Here is a 13,555-nt window from a genome sequence, read left to right on the forward strand (position 1 = left end):
GACGTGCCTTATTGTTCAAGAGTTTTAAAGAACAAATCTATTCACTGCAAGACAACAAAAAGTATAATTTGATCTCATTTCTGTGAAAAGTCTCGTTAAACCAGAACACTAAGGGTAACAGCTGTAGCAGCATGGCTGCTCCCATCCACTACTGGGCAGAACTGTTGCAGGTTGTTGCCATCATTCAGATCCTCTTGGAAAACCAATCTGAGGGCGCTAATATCTTGTTTTTTCTTCTTAACCAAGACCTTCCTCAAGACAAGATGAACGAACTCTGATAAACAGCCTGAAGTATAAAAAATGTTAAAACACAAAAATGGAGAAGAACATGAGCTTTCATTTGTTTTCCTGCACACTATTCCCTGTTTACATTGACCAGATGAAGGGAAAAGCAAAACACAAGTGTTTCAAGGGGAAAAGAGCAACATAAAGGCAAAACCCTCCAGCTTGAGAAGAAACAGTTTCACACAGCAGCAGCAGCAACAAACCAAAACAGTATGAGAGGGCTAACAATTAACAGAAGCTTCCTGGAATACCTTCTGTGAAGAAGCTCTGCTGTTACCTGCTGGTGAAGCACACAGTGATACAGACGAGTGAGAGAACTTATTTTACTCTGATGCAACTTCACAGTCAACCTAAGATGCAGAAAATCAGAGATAAGCAGCGAGACTCCAAAAAGAGCACAGAAAACCGATGCAGCTATCCAGCTCTGCTTGGGTAAATTCAGGCTTCATCCTACAAACAAACCTGGTACTGCTGCTAGATGTTAATCTTTGATGAATTAGAGTTGGACTCTATAGCTCACTTGAATCAAGTCTTTTCAAAAATGAAACTGACAGATTAAAGTTCTTCCCAATGGTTTTCCTATTTGTATTTCTGTCCCTATAGTGGCTTGATTCAACAGAGAAACATTGCTTTGGCATTGAGATTTTTGCTGACGTTATTATCCAGGAGCAATGTTAGGCTAGCCAGTTGAGCATCACCCGTACAAAAAAGCTTAATTATTCCATCCTAAGTTACAGAAAGCCTCTTCATACCTGCTAACGAAACTCTAGGGCAAGTACAGCCTCTTCAGGATAGGCCACAGCAGAGACCATCTTTGTCCACACCAGAAAGAATGGTGTAGAAAAATGAGAAAACGAGAAACCCTTTCCTCTGTTCCTATTGAGCCTTGAGCCTATGTCTACTCGCAAAAATGTGAGAAGGTCACAGATTGCAATAGATTTCCATGAGCAGGCTCCCTTCAACAAAAAGTGAAGGACGAGTGAAAATTAGTCAGCTATGAGCGATCATCTGCAACTGTACCACTTGTGTAGGATGCAGGGAAGAGCTCCTTAATATCCTGGGATTAGTTGTAGTAAGACTCCTGCCCTTCCCTATCAAGCTTCTGCTTGGACAGCAGAGCAGTGTAGAAAGCAGTGGAAACTTATATTGAGAAGTCACTGTCGTTCTTTTAAGTAAATAATCTATCTCCATATTCCGAGAGGAAGACAACAATATAGCAGGCTAAAGCTTCCTGGAGTAGAAAAACATCCAGGGAGAAACAAGGTGACAAGAAGATCAGGAAAAATAAAATAATTAAAAAAAAAATCAATTTACAGGCCACATTTAATCTGAAGGATGATCCCCTGCTGTTGAAGATAGGATTCCTCTCTTACAAATCAGAAGAATAAGGATATAAATAGGAAGAGGTGGAGGAGATGCAAACAGAAACACATTCACATGCAATTGCACAGAGCTCCAGCCATGCCTTCCCAGGAGGGAATTTCACAGCAAATAAATAAATAAATGTACAGTATTTGTAAGTATTAAAGGATGTCAAAATTAGAGATAGTTACTGATTTGGAAGCCAAAAGGTCAAAAGAAGAAAAACCACATCTGTCCCCTGAGTAATTCAGGAGGAATTTATTTACACAATGAATGACTGTGTGACAGACCAAACTGCTGCAGCCAGTGCAGAGACCATGGGCTGAGCACCAAAGGCACCCAAGGTCACCAAACGCAGAAGGGAACAAGCAAATGAGAGGTGGAGACGGGTTAAGAAGTTCAGCTATAGGCCTCAGAGAGCTGACTGATGATCAATGATCAGATCATTGTTTTCACACATTTTTCTTTAAGAAAATTTATGACTCACCACCACTGTCAGATCTTAGGCTTTTGTAGCAATTTCTTGTCAAACAAAAAATTACCTCCCAGGGATCATAAACAATATTGAAGATGCATCAGAGTCTGTGTAGTTAGCAAAATAAGGGCACATCTCCTCTTTCTTCAGGCTGAAGTTAATTGTAGTTGATAATTATTCAGGCTCTAGTTTGTTCAGGAAAGACTTTCCAGTCAAAATGCAGGAGAGGCACACTGAAATGACAGTCTCTGTACAAAGCCTCATGGACTACAACAAGTCTTCTATCTGTTTTGGAAAAATATACATTGAGGAACTAAGCATAATCCAATGCCTCATGGAAAAAAAAAGAAGTTTAAATCCAGAAGTGTAGAAAAAGGGCTAAATGTCTATCATCTTAACCAAAAGGCATATTTGAAGAGCCATGGGCTACTTATCGTTTGTTTAGAAGTCCTTTCTGCTGAAGCACTGCTCTTCCCAATCTTCGCTAAGTCTGCTATGTCATTAGCCTTTGAATTTGGTAGCTCTGCAATAGAGCACCATCTATCTTCTAAGAAGCTATGTATATAGAACATTTGTGCATGTGAGCTTTTTTATTTTTTTAAAAAAAAAAAAAAAAAAAAAAAAGATTTCCTGGCAGAGGAGGGACAGAGGACAATTTTGCCTCTCTGTCCACGTGACTTTGGTCTCCCAAACTGTCCTAGCAAAGGGCTACTCCCGTGGGCAGTTCTCAGCATCATGCTGGGAGCTGTGAACTAAGCTGTGTTTTCTGAGCAAGGGTAGCTCTGACACTTGCTGGCTTTGTCATTTGACCTTATCCTACAGCTTACCTCCAAACCAAAACGCTTTCGCATGTACAACTTTTCTCAGGAAAACTAACACTGCATGCACGTACAGCGTATCTTTGGGTTTTATGGCTGCAGAACTCACAACCAAGGTGGCAAGAGAAACACCTCCCATCACCACCTGTATGTTCTGCCGTGCTGGTTACCTCTCACCAGCCACACACAGCACTCGCAGACTGCCTTTTGGACGTCGGAAGCCCTCCTTCCCCCATTAAAGACTGCTTTGCCTCTGAGGTTCTACAACCTGAACAACTGTTGGAGTATTTTTCTTCAAAAAGTTTGATGCAATGGCAAAAGGGTCAGAGGCTGAGGTGGAAAGTCTCCTCAGCAGTCCCTCTTTGCCTTGTAGTACTTGGCACAAGGACTTACAATCATAGAAGGCATGTTTGTATTTATATTTAAGATCAAAAAAAGAATCTCTCCATCAATTACTATTTCCTATTTTCCACAACATCACGTTAAAAACAACGTTTACCAACTTAGCTCATGCATTTTTTTTTATCCATCAATTTCAGTGGAGTGTACAAATTTAGATAAATACCCAAGCACTTTCTAAGTGCCCATGTGACATCAACTGTTCAGCATTCGTTCGTAACACTTTACCATACATAGTCTTCTTGGAATTAGTCAAACAATAGCAGCAAATCTGTCACATAATGAAACAAATGTTAATGTATACTCGTGTTGGCTGTAACTGCACGTGCAAAGCTTTGTATGAAGCTTCCCTTGTATCTGAGGGGAAAAAAACACCACCACCAAAAACCCAAAATAAAACATTTATCCACCCTCTCCAAAAAGAGCAAATAGTAGGATTAAGTAAATATTTCCATAACGTACCAGATTTTAGAGTCCTTTGATCTGATCCTGCACAATTCTTCATACAGACAGACCCTTATGCTCAGAGTTTGTGACCCCAGGACAATCGTAAGAGCCCACATATATGAAACTACGGGCAAAAATCTATGCCTCTTATTCTGTCTTTCCTTTAGGTCCTCACTGCTCAATACTTTGGATTAAAACATAAATTTATTTGTACTTAGATTCCAGCTCAAAGCAAACACGTAAATCAAGACACGGGACTATAAGACTTCATTTCATCCCATGAGCTTCATGCAGAGCTCATCAGGAGTGCTCACCCTTAACTTAGGTTTTCAAGGCAGTTAGGCAACACTTTGTAGCAGCAATTATTAGTTTATATCTTGGCAGCAAGCATTCCAGGGATATCATAACTCTGATCTAACATATAGAATCTCTCACATCTGTACTAACATATATTTACTATTTACCTATTTACTATTTACCTCCGACAGCTTTAGTGTTCTTTATATCACATTTTAGTGTTTATTGTTTTACACCACAGCCATAACTATAATTCCTGCCCATCATGGCCTTCTTTCATTTGCAATAGCCCGTGCACAGAGTATTTTTACTTTCAAAGCAAGCTGCATCTCCCAAGCCTCATGTATTTACAGAAAACACAAGCAGGTGGGCAGAGCAACTTTGAAGTTCACACCTATTGCTGCAAACAAGCCCAATACCCTGATTCATAATGAACTTTAACCAACTGCCTGAGAAACTAGCATCTTCTAAAGGCTTCAGTCTCCACCTGCATATTGAAATGAAGAGTGTTTTAGAGCAAGTTTGTTTTCAAGCTCACCACCCCTGACAGGATTTTTCATGCCTCTTTTATCCCACAGGTTGTTTAGGATTCTTTTTCTCTCCCTATCCATCTCAATGACTAGTTTCTGTATCTGCATTCAGTTATTCGTTCTTAGTGCTTGCATGCTAGTCTGACTCTCCCCACAAGAAAATGAATACAAAACAATGTTTTTATATAGCCGCTGCTTTGGTTAGTATTCATGCTTTCACAATACTTCAGGAAAAAAATAAAGTTACACCATACAAGAAAGCATAAGCTCTTTTTTTGAGAACTATCATCCTTGCCTTAAGGAAAAGGTGAAAACAGACTCAGATGTGTCAAAAACAATGTTCATATATTTTAGGGGTACAGAAAATGAATAACAACCTACATGCTTTTGGCACGTAACTACATTTAAAAGAACATCTGCAAAATCTCAGGCTTATTCCAGAAGCAGAATCTTGGTACACTAACACAGCAATAGAGAAGAATAAAGCAGTTTCCCTTTCCATCGAAGGAAAGGATGACCTCAGTATGAAATTAAAAACTACAGGTTGCTGTTTTAAGTCTTTTTGATGGGAGAGAAGCGGGAGAAATAATACTGACCTCAGCTACACAAAATGCATCAAAACAATTACTTCATAACTTAAAAAGGCAGCATTTGGCTCAAAATAGAAAGGAAGCACTTTTAAAGCTGAATATATAGTGAAATACAAGTCTTGCACTAAGCTGTAGCAGTACTCTTCAAAAACAGCTCAGCATAACACATTTCTACAAGAAAAAATAGAAGACCTTCACTTGAAAGAAAAGAATTAGGCTGCCGTGAGTGGACAATTTCTTACAGAGTCAAAATTTCCATGTTCAGGTTACATTTACATTCCTCAGAATAATAAGCAGAGCTATTTTTGGAGAGATTAGCTTCTTTTTTAATAGCTAAGAACATTTCGTATCAATCTGAAATTTAAACTTAGGATATTCAAAACAAGCTCGCAGACTACATTGTTTACCCTTCCTCTAACTTTTAGCAATAACTGTGTTAATATTCAAGCACTGCATTCTTAAGAACCTACAATTCAAGAGCACTGAGCACAAGTCATATTTTGCATTTCCATTCTCATCAGGAAACAGTGAGCCATTCATTAGCAGAGACCAGATGCAGCCTCTGCTTCTGCATGTTGCGATTGCTCTGGAAACAATACAGCCAACACCACCAAAAGTTTCACTACTTTGGCATCACAGACCACAGTGCAACATGAGACAAGCATAGGAACTTCACTCCTTTAGAGCAGCTCAAAGCAGCATCACACTTTCAAAGCAGAGCAACGCTCCCAACCATTTCATGAGAGTCTGTCAAAGGTTTAATTTAAAAGTCCCTATAGATGCTCATAGCTAACCCAGCAGGTCTACTGGGAGCCTCATTTATGTTGTTCAGACTGAAAGGTAACACCACATTTGGCCAAGACGTAAATAGGAGGGAAGAATCCCACTCTCAGTTTGAACTTAGAGAAGTTGCCCGTAACACAGTAACTTTCCCACATCTTTTATATTCCAGTACTACCACTGGGAACAGCTGCTCCCACACTGCATGCCCAAGCCAAAGGGCTCATTTGGGTGGCTCACTCCTCTGAAGTAATTCAGGTCCCCAGATCAAAGCACATCTCTTCCATGTGATTCAGCATGGATTCACTTTGCCCTCTGTAAAAACACACCACCTGGTTCAAACCCTCAAAGATTTTGCGGTGTCCTGCTTCCCATGGGCACAGAGTACAAGTGGAGAAAACCCTGGCCAGCTACCACCACGTGGCATGGACTCACCTGTCGGTAGCACACAAGGGGTCCCATCAGCATCCATCAGAGGTTTTGGCAGGTAAACCCTCTTCTCACAGGGAAACAGTTTTGTCGGAGGGACCAACATTTAAGGGGGTGAGTCACTGCTCAGTGGTTTAGTTCAACAGCTACTTTCAATACATATCACATCATCTGCTGAGAGGTTCTATACCAATGACTAAGCTTTAGAAGAGATTAGGCATTTCCTATCCCCCTGTGTTAAATTACTACTGGATAATATGCACTGGTAATACCAGCAGTACAAATGGGGGTAAAGTTACCATCACCTCATGTTAGAGGACACCTCGTCTACACTGTTTATGTCACTACTTTTAATATCACGAACTGAAAAAGCACTTCTTCCATAAAGGCTCTCTCTTCTACACTTTAACACAGAATTATATTACGCCAAGTATCTTAAATTAAAACTGACAGAGTTCAAAGTTAGTCCAGTTCAATGAGCTAATAAACAAAGAGGTCATTGGACTGTTAGTTTCATAGCCTGCATAACTTAAAAGTTAGGACACTGGAGAAGACAAAGAGAAAGATATCAGTCTTATCCAAAGCTAGACAGGATTATTGTGGACTTTCTGTCTCCTTCCACAACTGATCCTGACCTTTCTGTCCTTCCCACCTAGCACCAGTATCCTCGAATTTTTATTGCTTCTCTTGACAAAGCACATCATAAGGCATCAGGTTCAGAGCTATATAGCAAGTTACACACAAACCTTGTTTGTCAAAATACCATGGCTATTCCAACACCTCCAGCAACGGATTGAGGTTCTATCAAGTAAAAACACTATAATATTTAAGAGAGAACATAGTTTAGTAGCCCAGAAAAGGGTATCTAAATTGATAAGATTACAGATACTGCCACGGAGCAAGAGATGACTGTTAGAAGCTCAGCTTTCAATTAAGGCATACCACATAAGCATAAACCTACTGATTCACAACCCACTTTTAAGCTTCCAACCCATGTTGAACCAGACGTACTAAAATTGTCACAGTAGTAACATATTTCAGAATCCTGCAGTAATACTTGAACATACCAAAAAAATCCAAAGATTTTTAAGACAATACAAAAACTCAAGTGTGTTTTGAATGCATTTCACGATGTGCAAAAATCAGAACTTGGGATGGCAGCAACTTCAAAGGGTTAATCTTGTAATAGATATCTAACAAGGTGTGTAACATCAATGCTACACTTAGATCAGCGCATCATTCTGAATTATTCAGCTGATGAATTCATCCATTAGGTACAGTCAGAACTCAAATGTCTCTTCACATGTGGTTCAGGGAACGGATGTGAACCGATGTCTCCAAATAGGCAGGAACAAAGCTCTAATACAACGTGTCACCTATTTCTCCTGTGCAGTACGTCTCTCCGCAGAGGTTTCTTTAGTCTTTGTTAGCTCTCAATGAAAAGATATTCTGAAAATCTATTTTCAGCTTGCTTGCTTTCTTTCTGCTTTTACCTGTTACACCCGTGCTTTTCATGTTTTTTATTTTTTGGGGGTGGGTGGGCAAGGAGAGATGGAGGTGTATAACATTGTCCAAGCCTACCACACATTCCTAAATGCAGTCTGCTAATAAAAATGCATATGTATGCACTAAATTTATTTCTCTATATATGTAATATTCCTATGAGGTAAGTATAGCTAAATAAACCAGAAACAACACCAAACTGGGAAATAACAGACATCCTACAACTCAAATTAATACCAAGGAAAAAGACAGCTCTGTAGCTCAAGCATCTGAAATCAAGTCACATGGTTTTCAAGTTGTAGGAAATGTTCCAGAAAGGAACCTTATGGAATTTCTGCATGCTGACCTACCAGACTGTGATAGGTCCCATCCACACTAGAGCCAGACTTCTGTGTTTTCAGCACTTCACCATAGTCTGCTGCATCAAAATTGGTCTTCCATACCATCACCTGCAGAAGAAAGGCAAGTGGCTAAGTTGTGTCTATTAAAACTTTTAACCCGCATTAGCTTACAGGTCAATTTTGTCAACTCATCAGAGAAGAAAAGGCAGCTACACACCAGGCTTACCTAAGAAAGCTTTGCCATCAATCAAGTTAAAGAGCTGCTATTTGTAAACATGCTACTGAATAGAGCTGTACTGAATAGAGCTTAATTCTCAGTGGGAAAGTGATCTCTTCCAACATTCCAAGAGTCAGGAACATCATGAAAACAGAGCTACTTAGATAACTTCAAAGCAACATCTTGATGAAAAGGAAAGATTAGTACTTTGAGATTAACGTTAGAGATCTTGAGCTGGTTTGTCAGCTAAATAACAAAATTAAGTCTGACTTAAAGGCACCTTTTCTTCATAACGCAGTATTTATTTCAGAAAAGATGAGGAGTTACAACAGGGCTTTTAATACAAAAAAAATAAAAATAAATAAAATAAAAAACACTTCAACATATCAAGAGCAAATCTATGGAGTAAAATCCTTACCAATGACACCCTCTGTAAGTCGAAAAAGTTTAAGAGCATCAATCAACTATTTCAGAAGTCTGAAAGACATCTATGAATCTGATCAGTTCATTTTGGTTACCAGAAACATATGTGTTTATGCTTCACTTGCAAGGTTTCATTCCCGCCTTCTGTGAAGTGTAAAAAGACTTTTTTGTACTTGCACAGTGAACCAGTAAGGCCATTCAGCTGCGTAAAAGGAAAACATGATGCTGTTATTGGACAAACCATCTCTTGACAGCTTTACAGGTCAGTGAACTGAAGTGGTCAGCTAGCTGGACCGGATGAACTTAGAAGGTCCCTTCCAACTGAACTATTCTACTCTATTCAGTAAACATGCCTTTTCAGATGGGCTACATGTTGTTTATGAAGGGATTTAGACATTTTCTCTCTGACCTCTAGAGATGTTCTTGATTATTGTCATTAGTTCTCATATTTCTCCAGAAAGCTAGTGTTTGATGAGATCTATTCCAGAGAAAAATCTTATACACAAAGACTAATGCTGTTTTTAATACATACATGTATGTGAAAGTTCTTTCTCCATGCACAAAAGGAAGCATTGCCTACATTTTCGTATATAAACCCGAGAGGAAAGAGGCAATTCCTTCACAAAAGCTAGGTCCAGGAAAGCCAACATTCCCAATACATGCACTCAGCAATACACGCAACCTTGAGCTGTGATGGTACTGATGGCCAAAAATGTCAGTAACATGAACACACACCATAAATATACCTTTACAAAACAGCTTCTAGGGAAGCTTTGCTATTTAGTCTCTCAATTAACAATACAAGGAGATGCTTTGAGGAGAAAGAATTAACCTCATTTGCAATGGCCATTACTCTGTGTAACAAAATCCCAACCGAATGAAAGATAAACAGGACCCAATTAAAAAAGAAAAAAAAAGTCTAAAGAAATTTACACAGTAGAAAAGTATAGGCTAACACATCCTCTCAAGATAAAAATAAACAAAACATTCTTGGCTATGACTAGAAACCAACAAAAAAAAATAGAATTTCTAAGAAATTTTCTATAGAAAATAAATAACAATGAATTACAGTGTAACTGCAGCTTCCAACATCACACTAGGGCTCTTTTGGGAGAAAGAAACAAGAGCAGAAAATGCATACTTATTCCTTGTGTTAGATAAGCACTTCAAGAGCAAACCTTAATAGAGTAAACATTGTGTAATTTTATAGGAAAAAAAAATAGAAATGTCTCTCAAGATAGCCTGTTTAAAATCTTCTTCAAAAAAAGAAAGGTGTTATTAAAGAGACAGGATGGTAAGCTATGCCACCTATCTTAGCATAAAATGGAGTTAAAATGCAGTAGATCATGTAACTGTCATGAACTACAGGCCTAGGACTGGTTTCGTTTCTTCCTGGATAGTATGCTGAAAACATACATTTAAAAAAAATACAACTCATTTCAGCATGGTCTGGATGTATTGGATATGTTTTTGCTTTCTCCCAGGGAACAGAAAAGAAAACCCTGGAGCTTTTAAACAAATGTGAATCAGGATTATAATCCAAAAGCAGAAGCAAAAGGAAGAGACAACGGCTATGTCCACAAAAGCACTTTACAGCAGCATGACACACCTAGACAATCCCAGAGCACAAATGAAGCTCAGAGAAAAGTCCAGCTCTGACTCAGAAAGCCATGTAACTGCAGCATCAGCACAGCTTTGCACCAGCTCCTCCCACCACCAGAAAGACTTGCAGCCTACGTTCATGTCCAATCAGACTCAAAGCCATCTGGGGAGATGGCTTAGCCACAGCCTCTGAAATAAAACTGAAAGGACATTTTTAAGGGAGGAGAACCCTGAGGAACATGAAATACAACCCCTTGCCCTGTAGATCAATGGGCTCTGGGAGAGCATTCAGGGAAGCATCACCTCATTTCCTCAGATAGAAAACTCTGTGCTTAATATTTTTCACTTTCTTTTTCTCTTCTAAATACCATTTTTCCTCTCTTTGAAAGCAGTAAGATGCCTAAAACACAGTAACAGGGCACATAACTATCATATAAAAACAGTGACATACCTGTTCGTCAGAACCTCCAGAGGCAAAGAAGTCTCCCGCTCTTGAAAATGCTACACAGGTGGCTGGACCCTGTGAATAAGTTTAAAAGAAGTGTTTAAAAAAAAAAAGTGGGGAAAAAAAAAAACAACGAAGTGTTACAAGCTCTATTTACTATACCTTTACAAAGTATTTCTCTTTTAATATCAGCAGGCTAAAGACCAAGTTTCAACTGCTCTTCTCTGTCAGGTAAACAGCCCACAATTAATGTGCTGAGCTTGCTGGCACTTATTGTTCCCCGTATTTTTGCCTGCAGTTTAAGATACTCACTCTTCAATACCAATAGCGCTGAGACAGAGCGAGGAACAAGCCAAGTTTTACAGCTTCAGCCTTTCCCTTGTTCCTCTCAGTCATCCTCTTCCCTTTAGAATTAGCATTTCCTAATGCTCCTGTTCATCTTTTAAGAATTGGTGAAACTGAGTTTTGTTAAGCACAGACACCCAAAGGAAAGGTTCTAAGTAGAAAAGGAGGTTTTCTACACAGACACACACAGCTCTGCATCAAATGGTGCACTGATAGACTATGAGAAGAAAAATACTCCAGCTACTGACAGTTCTGAGCATCACAAAACATAAGCCATTCCTCATAAAAACACAAGGTTTTTTAGAAATTGGAACCTGAAAGATGGAGTTACCACTCCCCAAACTGCCAAGCCTTCAGAGTTTGTCTTCCAAGCTCCTCTTCACACCATGATTATTAGAAACATGAATGAAAAACCCACTAAACCAAGATTTCCACATAACCATATAGCTCCAGGGACCAGAACATCAAGAACTACCACAAAATCTTCAAGACCCTGACAGCACAAGACAACATATTTCACAGACCACTGTGTGCAATAGAATTGCCTTGGAAAAATCACATCTTTTCTCTGCACACTTTCCCAACAGCCTGTCTTTGAAAAATACGCAGCTGCCACTAAGGGACAGCATAACACGACTGATCAATAGGTGGGATGAGATGCAAGAGATGAAAGACAATCAGTTCTATCATGAAGGAAAGGGATGTTTTCCTTCTCTTTGTTAGTTTTTTGGTTTTAGTCATCACCTGCTCTCCTATGTATTTATAGGATATTCCATGCAAGCTACTCACTACAGAAGACCCAAGACTTAAAGCTCTTGTCGTTCCACTACGATGTAACTTCACAACATGCCTGACATGCTATCAGCCAAACCAATCACTTTGCATCAATTAATTTGGCCAAGGTTAGAGGCATTTCAAATCAAGGAATCTGTACAAGCAGAATAACCGAATGCACAAGACTCACAGCAGAATCCAATTCATCTTGGAGACTTGGTTGTCAAAAATCCACGAAGTACAAGATCATGGTTCTCAGCACAGGAGGAAGAAAAAGGCACGGTTTTCTGAGGAGCACTGGAAAGAAGAATAGGGGGCAGAAGAGTGGCAGACAGAGCAGCGCAGCAGCATGAACAGGTACCTGCAGCACCCCTGGAGAATGCAAGAAGCAGGCGGGCACTCCTTACACACAGTTGTTTGCCATTTTTAAGGGATGAGCTATGATCTATGCAGGCTTATGAGAGTTGTCATGCTGTTAAGTGAAATATAGAAGGCTGGCTTAAAACAGCTTTTCTCTTAATAGTTTTAGAGAACAGATGCAAGAATGAATGCATCCAGGATCACTGTCATACAGCACAGGCACTGGCATTTTGAAGAAGCCTTGCACTTAAAAAAAAAGTCATTTCTGAGAGACTTTAAATGGTACTGACTGCTAAAGCACTACTTGAGCAAAAGCATGCATCTCACACCATGCATTTATTTTAATGTCTTTTCAACCTTTAAGCAAGCATGAAATGAAGGAGGAAGCACACAGGAAGGCTGAGGCAGGCATCTTCTGACATGCAGCTAAACAGAGCTGGGAAATCGATAAGTTTGTTTGAGCACAGGCACCACAAAGTATTTTGGTTAGAATAAACTGGCAAGGATCCAGACAGGAGGTTTTATGTCAACTGCTAAACTCACTGTCTTGCAGACTGTTCTAAGCTTCTCCTCACTCTACATCAAGTTACAAGGATGAACTGTTCTAATAAGAGTTCACATCTTCCCAAAGGGCATTGCACAGGAATCCCAGATCCAGCTTATTTCTGATTTCCCTTTATTCTTTACTTAAAAAAAATAAAAAATACTAAGAAGAACAAATGCATCACTATAAATCCTGAAGCTTGACAAATACGTAATGATTACATTCAGGACAAATGCCCAACTGTCATTGCAACGTCTGCCCTACAGTCCACTGTGCCTTCAAATGTGCTGGCACAAGATAATGCCAGTAATACTATGTCTCAATGTGTTCGTGCCTGGTGTGAAGAGTTTTAGCCTCCTTAAAAAGCCACTAAGGTAATTCTATATTGTCATTTCACCTCAAGTAATTTCAAAAGGTTCCTGAAGCCTTCCATTAGGAAGATCTCATTCTGGAGACATCTTGCCAGAATTGATTTTGTAGCAGCGATTTCAAAGTGCACGCACAATCATTAGTGTAACCAATGCTGCCTTGGATGATCAAGCTTAAATACTGCAGGTATTTCCAGCAAGAGACTGCCATCACTCAGCCA

General features: G+C 39.4%; 1 protein-coding gene across 4 annotated transcripts in view; it reads right to left on the reverse strand.

Annotated features, from left to right (window-relative positions):
* The window catches only part of POC1A (POC1 centriolar protein A), a 55,015-nt gene that overhangs the window by 20,478 nt on the left and 20,982 nt on the right, over nucleotides 1–13,555 (reverse strand). For all 4 annotated transcript variants that reach the window (XM_084530706.1, XM_084530707.1, XM_084530709.1 and 1 more), the window contains 2 exons: nucleotides 10,950–11,018; nucleotides 8,266–8,364 (listed from right to left, as the gene is read on the reverse strand). In XM_084530706.1, the coding sequence (XP_084386832.1) occupies nucleotides 8,266–8,364; nucleotides 10,950–11,018 (168 nt within the window). The remainder of the gene's footprint in view (nucleotides 1–8,265; nucleotides 8,365–10,949; nucleotides 11,019–13,555) is intronic.

The sequence above is a fragment of the Aythya ferina genome (assembly GCF_964211825.1).
Source record: "Aythya ferina genome assembly, chromosome: 10".
Taxonomy (NCBI): domain Eukaryota; kingdom Metazoa; phylum Chordata; class Aves; order Anseriformes; family Anatidae; genus Aythya; species Aythya ferina.